We start from the raw sequence: 15,712 nt of genomic DNA, 5'->3' as shown, positions 1-15,712 counted from the left end.
AAGGCCAAGCTTAACTTTCGCGAAATCATCATTTTATTGAAGTAGTATCTTTTACTCAAATTTTGAGTTGTCCCGTTTTTAATGAAAATGAGTCGGATTCGACTCAATTTTGAGTAGTTCATTTTTAGCGTGTATACGTTCATCACATTCTTTCTCAGTTAAATAACATCAATGACATTGAATTCGAAGAATGGAGTTCAATAAATCAATATGTATTTGTAGACATCAGACACCGATAAATAACAAAATAAGCATTATAACACGGTGTCTCTATGGGGAAATATTATTTTTCGAAAATCAGTATCTCTGAGACACCCACTACGTGAAAGTATATGCTCTACTTTTCTATATCGTGGGTAAACTAAAATGTTCTATCGGGGGATCTAAAACAATTTTCATTTTTTACACTATTTTTGGTGCAAACTCCATAGGAATCTATGACCAAAAATCTATACCCAAAAATGTATGAAAAAATGACCCCCGATAGAACATTTTAAAAGTGCACCTACGTAAAAGAGGAGAACCTCTACTTTTGTGTAGTGGGTGTTTTAGGGTTACTGACTTTTTGAAAACATGCCCCTTCGGACAAACACACCGTGATTAAAATTTTTTTCAAGCAAACTTGTCGTCGAACTTGGTCTCGCCCAAAATTGATTGCCAGCAATTTTTTTCTTTCGCTCACAATTAAATTGAAAGACTAAGGTAACCGTACCCTTTGTGCAGGTAGCCTCAATAGTGGGTTTTTCATGAAATTTTTCATAATTATACACTTTACAATGGTTTTGGTTGATGCATGTTGAATGCGACTTACCCTAAAATTTCGCTTGAAAAACTAATGAAAACTATGTTTACCTTTCGCGTATACATACTAATTGGGGGAACTGTTCCGTTTTCCATCTCACTGAACATATATTCATCTTATCGCGAAACAAAGAAATAAGGCACCGATTTCATCGCTTCTTTTTGCTAACATGCGGGCTCACCGCTGAAAAAATCACAAAAATAAGAAACAAAACAAATTCCTTTTCATTGTTTTGTTTTTCGTGGAATGAATATCGGAGCTATGTGATGAATTCCAGGAGCAGTAACCCTATATGTGAAGGCTATATGATCACTCCAAAATCATACTTTAAATAGAAGGCTCGATGACCTTACGCTTAGGAAATTTCAATTTTTATGGCAAAAAAATCCAAGAAATATATAGCCTTCCGAGGTATAGCTGTGATGTAGCCCTCCTTACCATCGAGACTAGTTACACTAATGAATTGATCATATATCTAGATTATCTAATTGACGTTACAGTTAAACTGATGTTTGCTCAGTCAATTACGTGATGTTGTGCCGATTGGACATCCCACATTGCTGCTTCTATTTGCACCATTACTTTTCTATCCTGCTAGGGCTGTACGCCTACCAGTTTGACCCAATTCGCAACCGTTTCGATAGGAACATTCTTATGTTGATAATCAATTTGATTATCAAGATGTTGATCATTCCTTCCAAAATTTACTCATCTGCCACCTTCGTAAGCCAAGTATCCGCGATTCCCGGGTCACTTCTACCGATTATTCTTTATTTTGCTATCGATAAGCTCGTTCTGGCGCATGAAGTATTTCTCATAAGCACACAGCTGCTCAACTCCAAGCGATACCTCTGGTTGTTAAATGAAAATTTTGCATTGGAAGAAGAATTTAAGGCGCAGTTTCCAGGTCTAACGACGGAGCCGTTCATGATCTACACTAAAATTACTCCGCTGAAAGTGTTCTTCATAGCCATGTGCTGTACGTTAGTCAGCAGTCAGTTGAACGATGCACATGCTGTGGCAAACTTATGGCTGATTATGAGCACAGCCGTTTATAATGATCAATTTTTTATTTGGATGGACAACGTAGCGCGTCGTATTGACATTTTACGCAAACATTTAGACTCGGTTCACTGGAGGTTGCGGTATGTGAATTCAAGCTATGAAGAGCTGGATTATTGTGAAGATATCCGACGAATTGCTTTAGCACACAGTAGGGTTTATCAACACTTTGCAAAGGCGGTTGAGTTTAACTCAGTACAAATGATGATAACATTTCTGTTTATGAGTTTTACGCTTCTGCTACTGGTAAACTGATGAAAATCAACGGTAGGACTTTTTAATCTTATTAGGCTTTGTATTTCAGATGTTTATGATATTTGGAATAATATATTTCTATGTTTATGACCATGCTCCTTTCTTAAATGCATATTTGAAAGGAGCAACATTGATGACTTTCATGTGGATTAATCTTATGGTTATGATAAACCGGTGCGCAGCAGTCGTAGAAAGCGTAAGATGAGCTGTCCCTAATGTGTTCAACGATTCAATAGTCCTTTCGTTATAATTTATAGCAAACAATGTTAGTGTATAAACTACAGAAGTTATCATTGTGTGGATTCAAAGATGATCGATTACGGCAAATAGTAGAAAACATAATTTTGCTCTACTGTTATGATGGTCTGATGTTCAATTATATTTCTAGGTCCTATTTCTTATTCTCCAGATAAAGCATGAAAAAATGAAAGTGGCTTGTTGTGATATGTTTGATGTTGAACATGGGATGGTGATAAGGGTAAGTAGATATCCAGTTGCTTTTCAAATGTAAAAATTAAATCGTAATTCAACACTGCACTCGCGGTCAATTTTGGCTTTCTTCACATGTCACCATCATTTAGAACAAAATTAATCGATTTAATCATGAGTTAAATCGTGATGAAGTCAAATTAGTTTTTATTTATATTACAATCTATGTATAGACAGACAAAAAAGGAACACCAGAGGTTCTCAATTTTTTTCTTGAGCGGTGACATGACATGCGATCTTATTTTTACATTATCCATTGATATAAACTCTCCAGCGAGTAAGAATCGTTTGACAATTGTATCTACCTCTACGAAAGCAAAACCCTCAATAGAAGATTTAACGCGACTGTTGACATTTAGCTGGTATTAGTAAGGTTTATATTTGAATAATAATTCTGCTTTTCTTACTGCTTGAGTCCAAAATTGAAGAAGTTATCATCGGCTACAACTCGCCTACTCTTCTCATTTGAAAATTTATCAAGTGAAAAATTGCAATCAATATCGTCTGAGAATGATTCAACACAACACTGTTCCGAACCTTTTGTTCTTTTGATCTTTTGTCCCACAGCACTTCATACACTGTGCAGTTTATAGTGACAGGATTGAATAGGTTTTGATTTACTGATCGCCATAGATAGTATGTACAATACAAATTTTTGGAATAAAAAATCACACAGTTAGCAAAGCTTTTATTAAAATTGTAATACATCCGCCATTACGCATTTTTGTCCGAGATACCCCCTGAGGCTAGTGAATGTACCCCCAGGGGTACATGTACCCTAGGTTGAACCGCTGATCTACACGAAAATTACTCCGCTGAAAGTGTTCTTGATAGCCATGTGCTGTGCGTTAGTCAGCAGTCAGTTGCCCGATCCACATGCGGTCGCAAACTTATGGATGATTATGAGCACAGCCGTTTATGGCGATCATTTTTTTTTGTTTCTCCTTGAAAACTAAGAAAACTTCGAGTGTAAATTCCAAATGATTTCCTGTTGAAATCCCGTGTTGTTGACATAGAATTTTTGAACGGAGAAGAGTCGTTTGGAAGAAACCCAGCAAACATTGTAGACAACTAAAGCTTATGTAGACAAAATAGCAAAAAAATATTTGTTGGTAAGGCTGAAACCTCATTCCGTGCCGATAGTTCGAACGAGCCAGACGTGTGTGCTGTGTCTCATCACGGGTTTTGTTCGGTAGTGCGAGTCTATTGTGTGGTGCCTACCTACGGATCCAAGGCGATCACTGTCGGCGAGCGAAGTAGCTGCTTCTGGCGACGCCAGTGAAGCAGGCTATTGTTTCTGCTGCTACCTACAGCAGCAGCGCAGATAAGTGGAAGGCATTGTTTTATTATTCTCCCATCTCTCTGATACAGAGTGGGATTAATTATAATAAATTAAATTAGTTTTTTTTATATTTTTTTTTCTAATTTGCTATTAGTTCTAAGTTAACATAAGAATTAATTGTCCTTCCACCTTGCGAGGTGAGAATGGAGGCAGAGACTATGGGGGGCGATAGTCCTCCAAAAGATGTCTGCACACGATTGTACCATGCGGCTTCGCCTGGGCCTTGGTTTGTTTACTTTCGGCAGAAAGTGAAAATTCTAGACTTTCTCGGCATTAAGCGAGATTTGACGCGTCGTTTTACGAAGCTTGATTTTAATCAGATCAACAGGAACAAGCTACGAATCACCGCACCTACATATCAGGTGGCGAACGAAATTGCTGAAGACAAGGCTTACAATGTAGAATATTTAGTTTATGTCCCCTCGCGGGAGGTCGAAATCGAAGGTGTGATCAACGCAGCGAGCCTGACTTGCAAGGATGTACTTGCGGGAAAAGGCCGCTTAAAGAACGCAATGGAGTCTACCGTGGATATTCTGAATTGCAAGGAATTGCATTCAGCAACCATGGTAGATGGCAAAAAAGTATATTCTAAGTCAAGCTCGCTTCGGGTGACGTTTGCCGGTTCGATTCTCCCAAAATATGTCGATTTAGAGAATATGTTGTTTCCGGTGCGTCTTTTTGTACCAAGGGTATTTAATTGTACCAATTGCAAACAACTTGGTCACACTGCCGAGTTTTGTGACAACAAACCACGTTGTGGTAAATGTTTCGAAAGACATCGGGAGGAATCCTGCCAGCAACAAGCCACAAAATGTGCTTATTGCGGTATGGCTCCTGCCCATGGTTTGCAAGATTGCCCGGTGTACAGAAAGCGCATCCAAAAAGTGAAGCGCTCGTTGTTGGTACAGCGCTCCAAGCAGACTTATGCGGAAATGGTTAAAGCGCAAGACACATCCACCGATACTACTGCAAAGGCTGCTATTTCAGCTACCGTTCAAGTAAGTGATTATTATGATTCCATATCCATTGACGAATTGGACTCTGACGCAGCTGATATGGATGATTCTACAGAGGTACACGTGCCCGAAAAGAGGAAGCAACCGTCTTCCCCGGGATTGCGCCGTAAGCAATCAAAAGTTCGAAAATCCCGAAACAACCTGTCTTCACTGCTCCTTTGGATCCATCTTGCAGCAAGACATTCCCGCCATTGCCCAAAACCGATGTTTCCAAGAAACATCCGGCTAGGAGAATCAATGAAAGAAAAACTACAATTTGTTCTTCCCAAAAAAGTACTCCGTCCAAGCGAGGATTGATCTCCTTTAAGGACCTTGTGGACCGTTTTTTGAATTTATTCAATATTCCTAATTCATTGAGGCCAATCATTGACCTATTTATACCAACAGTGGAAAGTTATCTGAAGCAATTGACAGTTTCATGGCCCCTTCTTGCAGGAATTGTATCTTTCGATGGATAATACGGCCATACAAGATACAATCACTGTGCTGCAGTGGAACTGTCATAGTCTTAAACATAAATTAGACGTGTTCAAGTTTTTGATTCGCAATTCCGATTGCGACATATTTGCACTCTGTGAAACATGGCTTTCTTCCGAAGACGAAATCAACTTCCACGATTTTAATATTATTCGCCAAGATCGGAATGATCATTATGGTGGCGTTCTTTTGGGGATCAAAAAATGCTACTCCTTCTACAGAATTCCCATTCCGACTGTTCCCGGCTTAGACATCGTCGCATGCCAAGTAAATGTGAAGAATAAAGATCTTTGCATAGCTTCAGTGTACATTCCTCCAAATGCCTCTCTTAATCGTCGACATCTTTGGAGCGCAGTCTCCCTTTTATCATCCCCAGTGTTGATATTGGGAGATATGAACGCACATGGTATTGGATGGGGCGAAACGTATGACGATTATAGCCTATTTTCTATGATTTGTGTGAACACAGGTGAAGTAACTCGAATAGGACCAAATGGTCAACACAGCCTTATTGATCTGTCTTTATGTTCAAATTCACTATCGTTAGATTGCACGTGGAAGGTTATCCAAGATCCCCACGGTAGTGACCATATGCCCATAGTTACCGTCAACTGGGGGGAAGATGATCATTGAGGTGAAGATGATCATTTGATGTGCCAGTCAAAAGTGCCAATTTTTTTTATGAAATGGTAGTCAACAATATTCTCCGTTCAAGTAATGTTACCGCTAGGTAGAAATCCGAGTTTTTCGATTGTAATCATGAAAATGTAATTTGTGGAAGAAAGAGAGATATAGTCATAAATGACGCTATATTCGTTTCAAATATTAACTTCGCAGACTCAAAAAATGTGTGATAATTTAATTTATTTTAATAAATGCGAATGCATTTCAGAAAACTTAAGTTGTTGATAATTGCAATGTATAGCAGTACATGTTTTGAAAATATTTGTTTCGATTTAAAATGTAAACACACATTGTTATTGCATGTTTTGTCTTAAAAATGATCATCTTCCCCCCAGTTGACGGTAGCTATCAACAATCTGAGCCAGTCAATGTTCCTTTCGACCTCACGAAGAACATTGACTGACAAAAATTTGCATCGGCGGTAAATATTGCTATTGAATCAACTAATGTTCTTCCACCACTGGATGAATATCGATTCCTTACCGAATTAATTAAAAAAAGCGCACTAGAAGCTTTTTGAACAGTATTTGAGGCTTGAAAGAAAGCTCAAAATCTTCTCAAGGCTAAAAAACGTAGCTACTGGCGACGTTTTGTCGAGGGACTATCGCGAGAAACCTCAATGACAACACTTTGGAAAACGGCCCGCAACATGCGGAACCGCACTTCCACCAACGAGAGTGAAGAATACTCCAATCGATGGATATTCAACTTCGCAAAAAAGGTCTGTCCAGATTCCGTACCAGCAGAACCGCTATTTCGAGAATCAGTCACTGATCCCGGTTCTTTGGGTGGACCATTCACAATGCTGGAACTATCTATGTCTCTTCTTTCATCGAATAACTCTGCTCCGGGATGCGATAACATCAAATTCAATCTTCTGAAAAACCTCCCAGATATCGCAAAAAGACGATTACTTGACCTGTACAACTGTTTCATGGAGTACAACATTGTGCCACCTGAATGGCGACAGGTCAAAGTAATAGCTATTCAAAAGCCTGGGAAACCAGCGAAACGATTGTCTAGCGTTGCTTTCTTCAGATATACAACTGGCCTTTGCGCACAAGGAGCAATTGGCTTCAGTATTCTTGGACATTAAGGGCGCTTTTGATTTAGTTTCCATTGAAGTACTATCAGACAATCTGCACAGTAGACTGGCCCAGCTTAGTATGGGGAGAAAAAAATATTGTCGAATTCCACGGGGCACCCCCCAGAATTGTGTCTAGAGATGTCGCAAATTAATCGATTACTTCGATTAATCGATTCATCGTTGTGATAATCGATTAATTTTGAATCGATTATTACCCAACGATTAATCGATTCCATAATCGAGAGGAATCGTGAGTAATCGATTAGTTACTAATCGATTAATCAGAATTTTACGACATCATAAGGATGTCGAAAATTAATTGATTATTTCGATTAATCGATTCATCGTTGTGATAATCGATTAATTTTGAATCGATTACTATACAATGATTAATCGATTCAATAATCGACAAGAATCAAGAGTAATCGATTAGTAACTAATCGATTAATCGGGATTTTACGACATCTCTAATTGTGTCTTTTGGTGAGAAAATCAATCTCTGAAAATTTCAGCTCAATCGCTTGTTGCATAAGCAGGCGCATTTGATTTGAGGTTTGTTTGGGGATTTCAGTCACAATTTATAGAAAAATACACCTCCGACACTCATTCGATCTAGAAATTGGTTCTGATTGCTCTATTGAGCTCAGAATTTCAAAAAGAGTTGATGGTATGTTACAGAACAATTCCACAGAACATTGCACCATCAATAAATGAACTTTTATATACTTTTCAGCTGACTCGATTTGATCAATAAATCCAAAAGTACACAAATCAGACCCTAATAAATCAGCCGAAAGCTAAATAAAAGTTCATTTAATCATCGTACAATGTTCTGTGGAATTGTTCTGTAACATACCAACAGCCGTTTTTGAAATTCTGAGCTCAATCGAGCAATCAGAACCAATTTCCAGATCGAATGAGTATCGGAAGTGTATTTTTCTATATATTTTGACTGAAATCCCCATACAAACTTCAAATCAAATGCGCCAGCTTATGCAACAAGCGATTGAGCTGAAATTTTCAGAGATTGATTTTCTCACCAAAAGACACAATCCTAGGGGGTGCCCCGTGGAATTCGACATTTTTTTGTTTCCTGGGCCAGTCTACTGCACAGTAATGGACTACCTGTATTTTTAAATAATTTCTTGTACAATTTGTTGTCAGAAAAACAAATGAACTTCACACTCGGCACTCTGACAACTTCCAGAAATAACTACATGGGCCTTCCCCAAGGATCATGCTTAAGCCCCTTGCTTTATAATTTCTATGTTAAAGATATTGACAATTGTTTGGAAGGACAATGCACGCTCAGACAACTTGCAGATGATGTCGTGGTCTCTCTAAGAGGTACAAGTGCAGCTGTCTTGCAAGGACCATTGCAAAGTACCCTGGATAATCTGACTGTTTGGGCCAGACATTTGGGGATCGAGTTTTCACCGCAAAAAACTAAGGAATACCAGATCATCTTCGACAAATATCCATTCCCTCATTTTTTTTTTTCTGAAAAATATGAACATGTCAATTGCAACAACAGATATTTCACTAATGGTTCTCGCATTAACGGATCCACTGGCTTCGGTGTTTTCCATGTACAGGGGTTAGACAAAAAGGTTGAGATAGGTAAAAATAAGTCGAAATTCAAATCAGCATAACTTTGCGTATAATAATCCGATTTTGATAAAACCAGGACCATCAGAAGCGGACACTCTTCTAGTATACTGTCCTTTTTCAAAACCTGAGATTGGTCCTTGGCCACCGGAAATGTTCCGGGTTTTCCGAGGGTATGTTCAAGATGCATTTTTTCCACTGCTTGTAATTTTATGTGACGTTAACTTTCATCATGTTTTATACTTTCTCCGAAAACTAGAACTTATATGCCGGCCAATGGTGGCTGTAGATCGAGAATCCATCTAAACTACACAGAGATACGGCCATTTCCGTAAAAACGGTACCGGGAACATGATGAAATGATAACAGATCGGAATAATGCAAATATGAGTATCTGACTTCATGGCTTTGCGAGACGATGATTACAGAAACATTTCCAGAATGATAGTGTCCACTGTCACCCTTATAGCAGGTTCCATGGGCCTTCCAGGAGGGGCCGGTTTTGGCACCATCTGGAACCATGCATATATGGGTGTCAAAATTCATGTTTTCCCAAGACGATGAATATAGGATCTTTATTAGAGATATATTTTGAGGACTGTAAGACTTTTTGGCCAATTTGTAACAGGTTCCGGAAGTTCTGCGAAAGTGACATTTGTTCAGGGTGTATGGCCAATCCCGTATCGTTTTCACGAAAATGGTCATATCTCTGCGTATACCTAACGGATTTTCGATCTGCAGCCAGTATTGGTCAGCATATTAGTTCTAGTTTCTGAGGAAAGCATAAAACATGATGGCAGTAAACGTCATATAAAATGACAAGCAGCAGAAAAAATGCATTTTTAACATACCCTTGGAAAACCCGGAACACCACCGGTGGCTAAGGGCCAATCAGAGGTTTCGCATAGGGCCAGTATACTAGAAGAGTTTCCGCGTCCGATGGTCCCAGTTTGATCAAAATCAGATCATTCTACGCAAAGTTATGCTGATTTGAACTTCGACAATTTTTTGCCTATCTCAACCTTTTTGTCTAACCCCTGTAACTTCAATCACCTTCCGAAAACTTCAGGAACCGTGTTCGGTTTATGTTGCTGAGCTGGCAGCAATTAACTTCGCTTTGGGGATAATTTCCAATCAGCCCGTAGACCATTATTTCATCTTCTCGGATAGTCTTAGTTCTATCGAGGCACTACGGTCGATGAAACCTTTTAAGCACGCATCTTACTTTCTTACAAACATAAGAGAGCAGATGCGTGTTTTGGTCGAAAGATCATTCAAGATTACCTTTGCTTGGGTCCCTTCTCACTGCTCAATCTACGGCAATGAGAAGGCAGACTCGCTGGCAAAGGTGGGCGCACAGGAAGGTGAGGTTTATGATAGACAATTCTCGAGCAACGAGTTTTTCCCATTAGTCCGTCAGAGTACTCTTCAAAGCTGGCAAAGAAATTGGACACACAACGAACTTGGACGGTGGCTATTTTCCATAATTCCCAAAGCTTCTGTGCGAGCGTGGTTCAGAGGTGAGGACTTAAGTCGAGGCTTCATTCGCGTGATGTCGAGACGTATGTCTAAGCACTATTCACTAAACGCACATCTGTACAGAATAAACCTTGTCGATAGCAACTTATGTAGGTGCGGAGCCGGTTATGATGACATCGATCACGTAGTTTGGTCCTGCTCGGAAAATGACGTCTCCAGAGAGCAATTATTGGATACCCTAGTGGCCCGAGGTAAACAACCCTTCAGGGAAGTTCGAGGTGTTTTGGGAGATCGTGATGTGGTCTATATGCGAGCCATTTATAGTTTTCTTTGTGCTTCTGATATCAAAATCTAATAGTTTGTTTTTTTTCTTTCTTCAAAGTTTTTTTTTGTGTTTAGTCTCTGCTTTCTGTTCCATAGAGCACCATAGCTCTTGCCATCCGGAAAATGCTCCCAGTCGAACCATTCCTCGAGCACGACGACACGCCACATCGTCCCTGACGCCAAATACCCGGATGAGAAGCTAAAATTCCCTGATCCAAAATCCTTAGCCCCGTCCATCCTTAAACATTGTAAACTAACCTCGAGTCACCACGAGTACGCTGGCTTCTACCCCTATCTTACTAAATGAAAAAATAAATGATATTGATTGTATATATCGCAAAGAACCATGGCTCCGTAAAGTGTTATACACGCCTGAGCCTACCAAATAAACGAACTTGGAAAAAAAAGGCTGAAACCTTTCTAGTCTAAACATATTTTGCCGAAAATGTCATTTGACTAAATTGATCATTTTGCCAAAAAATCCGTTTAGCCGAATAGGTCATCCGGCAGAAAATGTCGTTTGTCGTGGTTGTTATGCAGAAAGGACATTTTCGGGCCAAATGGCTCTTTCTGCCAAACGACCATTTCCACCAAACGGTATTTTCGGCCAAAAGATCTATTAGGTCAAATAACTTTTTCGGCTAAACGACCATTTCGTCCAAATGACATTTTCAGCCAAATGAAGTGTTAAGGGAAAAAAAAACTTTTTCGGTCAAATTACCAGTGCAGCTGAATGTGCCTTTCGGTTTGGTTGACGTTATCGGCCAAATGCCATTTTCGACTTAATACCGTTTTGGACAAACGTTTAATTCGGCCTAATGGAATTTGGTTAGATGACATTGGGCCTAACGTGTTATTTAACCAAGTGCCTTTCGAATAAATGACTTTTCTCCGAATGACTTTCGGCTAAATGACAGGTAGAGCCACTAGACCGAAAGGTGTTTGGTCGAAAATGTCGTTTAACCAACTGGCCATTTAGTTGTATGGCAGAAAGACCATTAGGCCGAAAATGTTATATGACCAAACTAGAGGGTTGACCGTTCAGTAATCAACATTTTCCGTTGGACCAAATGATATTTTCGATCAAATAGCCGTTTCTGTCAAACAACCATTTTGACCAAACAACATTTCCGACCTAATATCCTGTTCGGCCAAACGATCTTTTCAGCCAAACTACGGGTTAGGGAAGAATGCGTTTTCGTTGCTTAAGTTGCTTTAAGTCGCTTTAGCTAAATAAAGTTTTTTGCCAAACTGTTCTTCGTTGAATAAATGTTTCGTCCAAACGTTCATTTCGGCCAAATACAATTGACCTTTCCCGTTAAAAATTGTAAGACCCCAGATTTTTTTAAATCTATTTTAAAAATCGAAAACAAAAACCAAAAAAGTGCTGCAGGTGTGAACCGGCATAAAAAATTCACCCCGATGTTCCATCAAAATACTTGGAGGTTGACCTTGAATAAAATAAAGAATCAATCATACGTATATTTTTTTACGGGAAAGGTCGATTCGAATTGATGGTTTTCGACTTCACGTATTATTCTGCCAAATGGCTTTTTACAAAATGATTTTCAGCAAAACGACCTTTTTTTTTTATTTATTTTCCATTGAACTTCCGAAGAATTTCTTATAGACAATATCTTCAAAATCTCTATTTTTGTTGAAATACCGAACAGTTTAACGTAAAATAAAAAAAATCACGTGGAAGTTCTGAGCAATTTTAGTTAAGACTCGTAATATCACCGTGGAAATTCCGAATTATCATCCATTTTCCTTTAGAAACTTGTTACATTTTTTCTTGAAAATTATTAAAAGAATTTCATGTACATTCTGAAGAATTTCCCACGGAAATACCAAACAGTTTTTCTTGGAATTTCCAAAGTGCTGAATTCTCAAAACTTCAAAGTAGTTGCCATGGCAAATCCAAAAATAATTTTCAAACGAATATTTTGGAGCGCAGATAATTTTCAGAAGAAGTTTATCAACTGTTTCTAACGAAATTCAAAATATTCTCCTGTTGAAATTTCGTAAACATCCTGAAAAAAAAATGCAAAATTTTTTTTTAAGAAACGAACGTAAGAAAATCTCCAAGTTGATTCATGCCGCCGCCGCCGGTGGCTAAATAGTTTCGGCGCCGCCGGCTAAGTGGTAATGATTCGGGGAATGAACGTACGGGGCCTTCGAAATGCTACAGAAGCTCGAAGGCTACCAAAAAAATAAGCCAAACTATTAAGAGGTTTCCCTTAAGCAAAAGGTTGGGAGCTGTTAGCTGCGCTAGAGCATAAATATTTCAAATGTCGTTAAAATAGACTCAGACGTTATGAAATTGCACTTTTCCACCTATTTCAATTGTTCTCCATTCCAACGATCATACAGGGGTTAGACAAAAAGGTTGAGATAGGCAAAATTTTCACGAAGTTCAAGTCAGCATAACTTTGCGTAGAATGATCCGATTTTGATAAAATAGGGACCATCGGACGCGGAAACTCTTCTAGTATACTAAAAACCTGAGATTGGTCCTCGGCCACCGGAGATGTTCCGGGTTTTCCGAGGGTACGTTTGAGATGCATTTTTTCCACTGCTTGTCATTTTATCTGACGTTTATTTTCATCATGTTTTATGCTTTGTCCAAAAACTAGAACTAATATGCCGACCAATATTGGCTGTAGATTGAGAATCCATAAAAACTACGCAGAGATATGGCCATTTCCGTAAAAAAGGTCCCGGGAACATGAAGAAATGATAACAGATCGGAATAATGCAAATATGAGTATCTAACTTCATGGCTTTGCGAGACGATGATTACAGAAACATTTCCAAAATGATAGTGTCCACTGCCACCCTTATAGCAGGTTCCAAGGGCCTCCCAAGAGGAGCCGGTTTTGGCATCATCTGGAACCATGCATATATGGGTGTCAAAATTTATGTTTTCCCAAGACTATGAATATAGCATCTTTACTAAAGATATATTTTGAGGACTGTTACACTCTCTGGCCAATTTGTAGCAGGTTCCGGATGTTCTGCGAAAGTGACATTTATGCAGGGTGTATGGCCAATCCCGTACCGTTTTCACGAAAATGGTCATATCTCTGCGTATACCTAATGGATTTTGAATCTGCAGCCAGCATTGGTCAGCATATTAGTTCTAGTTTCTGGAGAAAGTATAAAACATGATGACAGCAAACGTCCAATAAAATGACAAGCAGAAGAAAAAATGCATTTTAACATATCTTCGGAAAACCCGGAACATCTCCGGTGGCCAGGGCCCTATCTCAGATTTTGCATAAAGATTAAAGATTTTGCATTGAAGAGTTTCCGCGTCCGATGGTCCCAATTTTATCGAAATTGGATTTTTCTACGCAAAGTTATGCTGATCTGAACTTTGACAAAATTTTGCCTGTCTCAACTTTTTTGTCTAACCCATGTAGGTTTTCTTGAGTAAGAAAATTTAGGCTCCAAATTTGTTCGATGGGTTTTATTTAGTTGGAAGTTAGCAGAAGCGGGGTATTGTGCATTTGTTATCAAAGATAGATCGATTGATGAGAGCGTTAACTTTCCGCATTATGAACATAGCTTTTGTCCATAACTGTTGGGCCCATATTCCGATCTGGCCTATTTACCTTTGGAAACAATTAGACAAGGTTCCCCGTCGAATGCAACCTGTTGCAAGGGAATTGGTTAAGCAAAAAAGAAAGGCATGCTGAAGAAAGCCGCAAACAGTAGTTCTTTTGTTATCTCAATTTTAAATAGTTTAAATTCTGTATGTTTATTCTATGGGACATAACATGTTGCTGGAAAGCACATAATTTTCTCTCATCTTTTCTCCGATACGATTGATCATTTTTCTGTAACTAGCTTCATATATTTCAACTCGATTTGTTCTCTTTCCAGGTCATTGCTTTCATTACCAAGTATTTGGTACTGCTGATCCAGTTCCATTTTCAAGGAAGCAGTACAATCTTGCTGGAAGGACAGTAGATGACGCGACCATGAACTGAACTGCTAAACGATGTTGCCTTACATTGGTCTCTTTCAATTTTAATTATACCTTCAAAGAAGAGGATGCTATAATCAGGCTAGGAATAGGCGAATAATTCACTCAAGAGAGGCGAAGAAGCGCCTTTCACATCCGGTAGATGACGTAAAAAGTTCCAACTTTTCCCTTGAACAGGTCCTACACCCTCGTCCTACACAGGCAACAGCATAATCATCTTCAACCGCTTGCAGCGGATCACTGCTTCTGAACGGCGTGAATGCCGTCGAGGGACCCGGTTTACTAACATTTGAACCGTCGCTGGACCGACAACGCGGCACAATCGGGGTAATGAAGCAAGCTTTTATTCATAAAACGGGACTCAAATAAAAACAGTTCTACTTAGATAATTATTATCTTTTATTAGATTCATTTAGCATAAAATTAACTTCCTTTTGTCTAGCAGCACCTGGTTGATGCCGTGCACCGGCGACCGCAGCAGCTCTACGATGGAAAAAGTCAAGTCTACGGGCTGCAGTCAACTTTTAACCGCTACCGCTGCTGCTGGCGCTAAGTTAGTTGTTTAACTACGGCTATTATCGGATGAGCAAAAAACGGGTGGTGACCGAAATGAATGGCAGGTACTCAACGAAGTGAAGCTCATAGTGGTTCTACGGTTCATGGGATGATGATTTGCCGGGATAGTGACAATCAATCTACTTTTCCATTATGATAGAGTTCATGGCAGCCGGCTTCTCTCATACTCCAATGTAAATAGATATTTTTTGTCTTCCTCGCACACTAAGTGCTATAGGATCACTCCAAAACTGAGCTTTTGAAAGAAGGCTCAGAAACCGGTATATTTTCATACACCAGTCGACTTTGCTCGACGAATTTAGGTGATTCTTCTTCTTCTTCTTCTTATTGGCATTACATCCCCACACTGCGACAGAGCCGCCTCGCAGTTTAGTGTTCATTAAGCACTTCCACAGTTATTAACTGCGAAGTTTCTAAGCCAGGTTACCATTTTTGCATTCGTATATCATGAGGCTAGCACGATGATACTTTTATGCCCATGGAAGTCGAGACAATTTCCAATCCGAAAATTGCCTAGACC

At 39.2% G+C, this 15,712-nt stretch overlaps 1 protein-coding gene across 1 annotated transcript; it reads left to right on the top strand.

Annotated features, from left to right (window-relative positions):
• The first annotated feature begins 1,333 nt into the window (after positions 1-1,333).
• Positions 1,334-14,951, top strand: LOC134226603 (uncharacterized). The gene is made up of 5 exons (XM_062707479.1): positions 1,334-2,110; positions 2,169-2,315; positions 2,377-2,448; positions 2,508-2,597; positions 14,514-14,951. The coding sequence occupies exons 1-5, from the start codon at positions 1,334-1,336 to the stop codon at positions 14,598-14,600; spliced, it is 1,173 nt and encodes a 390-aa protein (XP_062563463.1). The 3' UTR covers positions 14,601-14,951.
• The last annotated feature ends 761 nt before the right edge of the window (positions 14,952-15,712 follow it).

The sequence above is a fragment of the Armigeres subalbatus genome, chromosome 3 (assembly GCF_024139115.2).
Source record: "Armigeres subalbatus isolate Guangzhou_Male chromosome 3, GZ_Asu_2, whole genome shotgun sequence".
In the NCBI taxonomy this organism is placed as follows: domain Eukaryota; kingdom Metazoa; phylum Arthropoda; class Insecta; order Diptera; family Culicidae; genus Armigeres; species Armigeres subalbatus.
The sequence above is the reverse complement of the archived record's forward strand: the minus strand, read 5'-3'. Positions and strand labels throughout refer to the sequence as shown.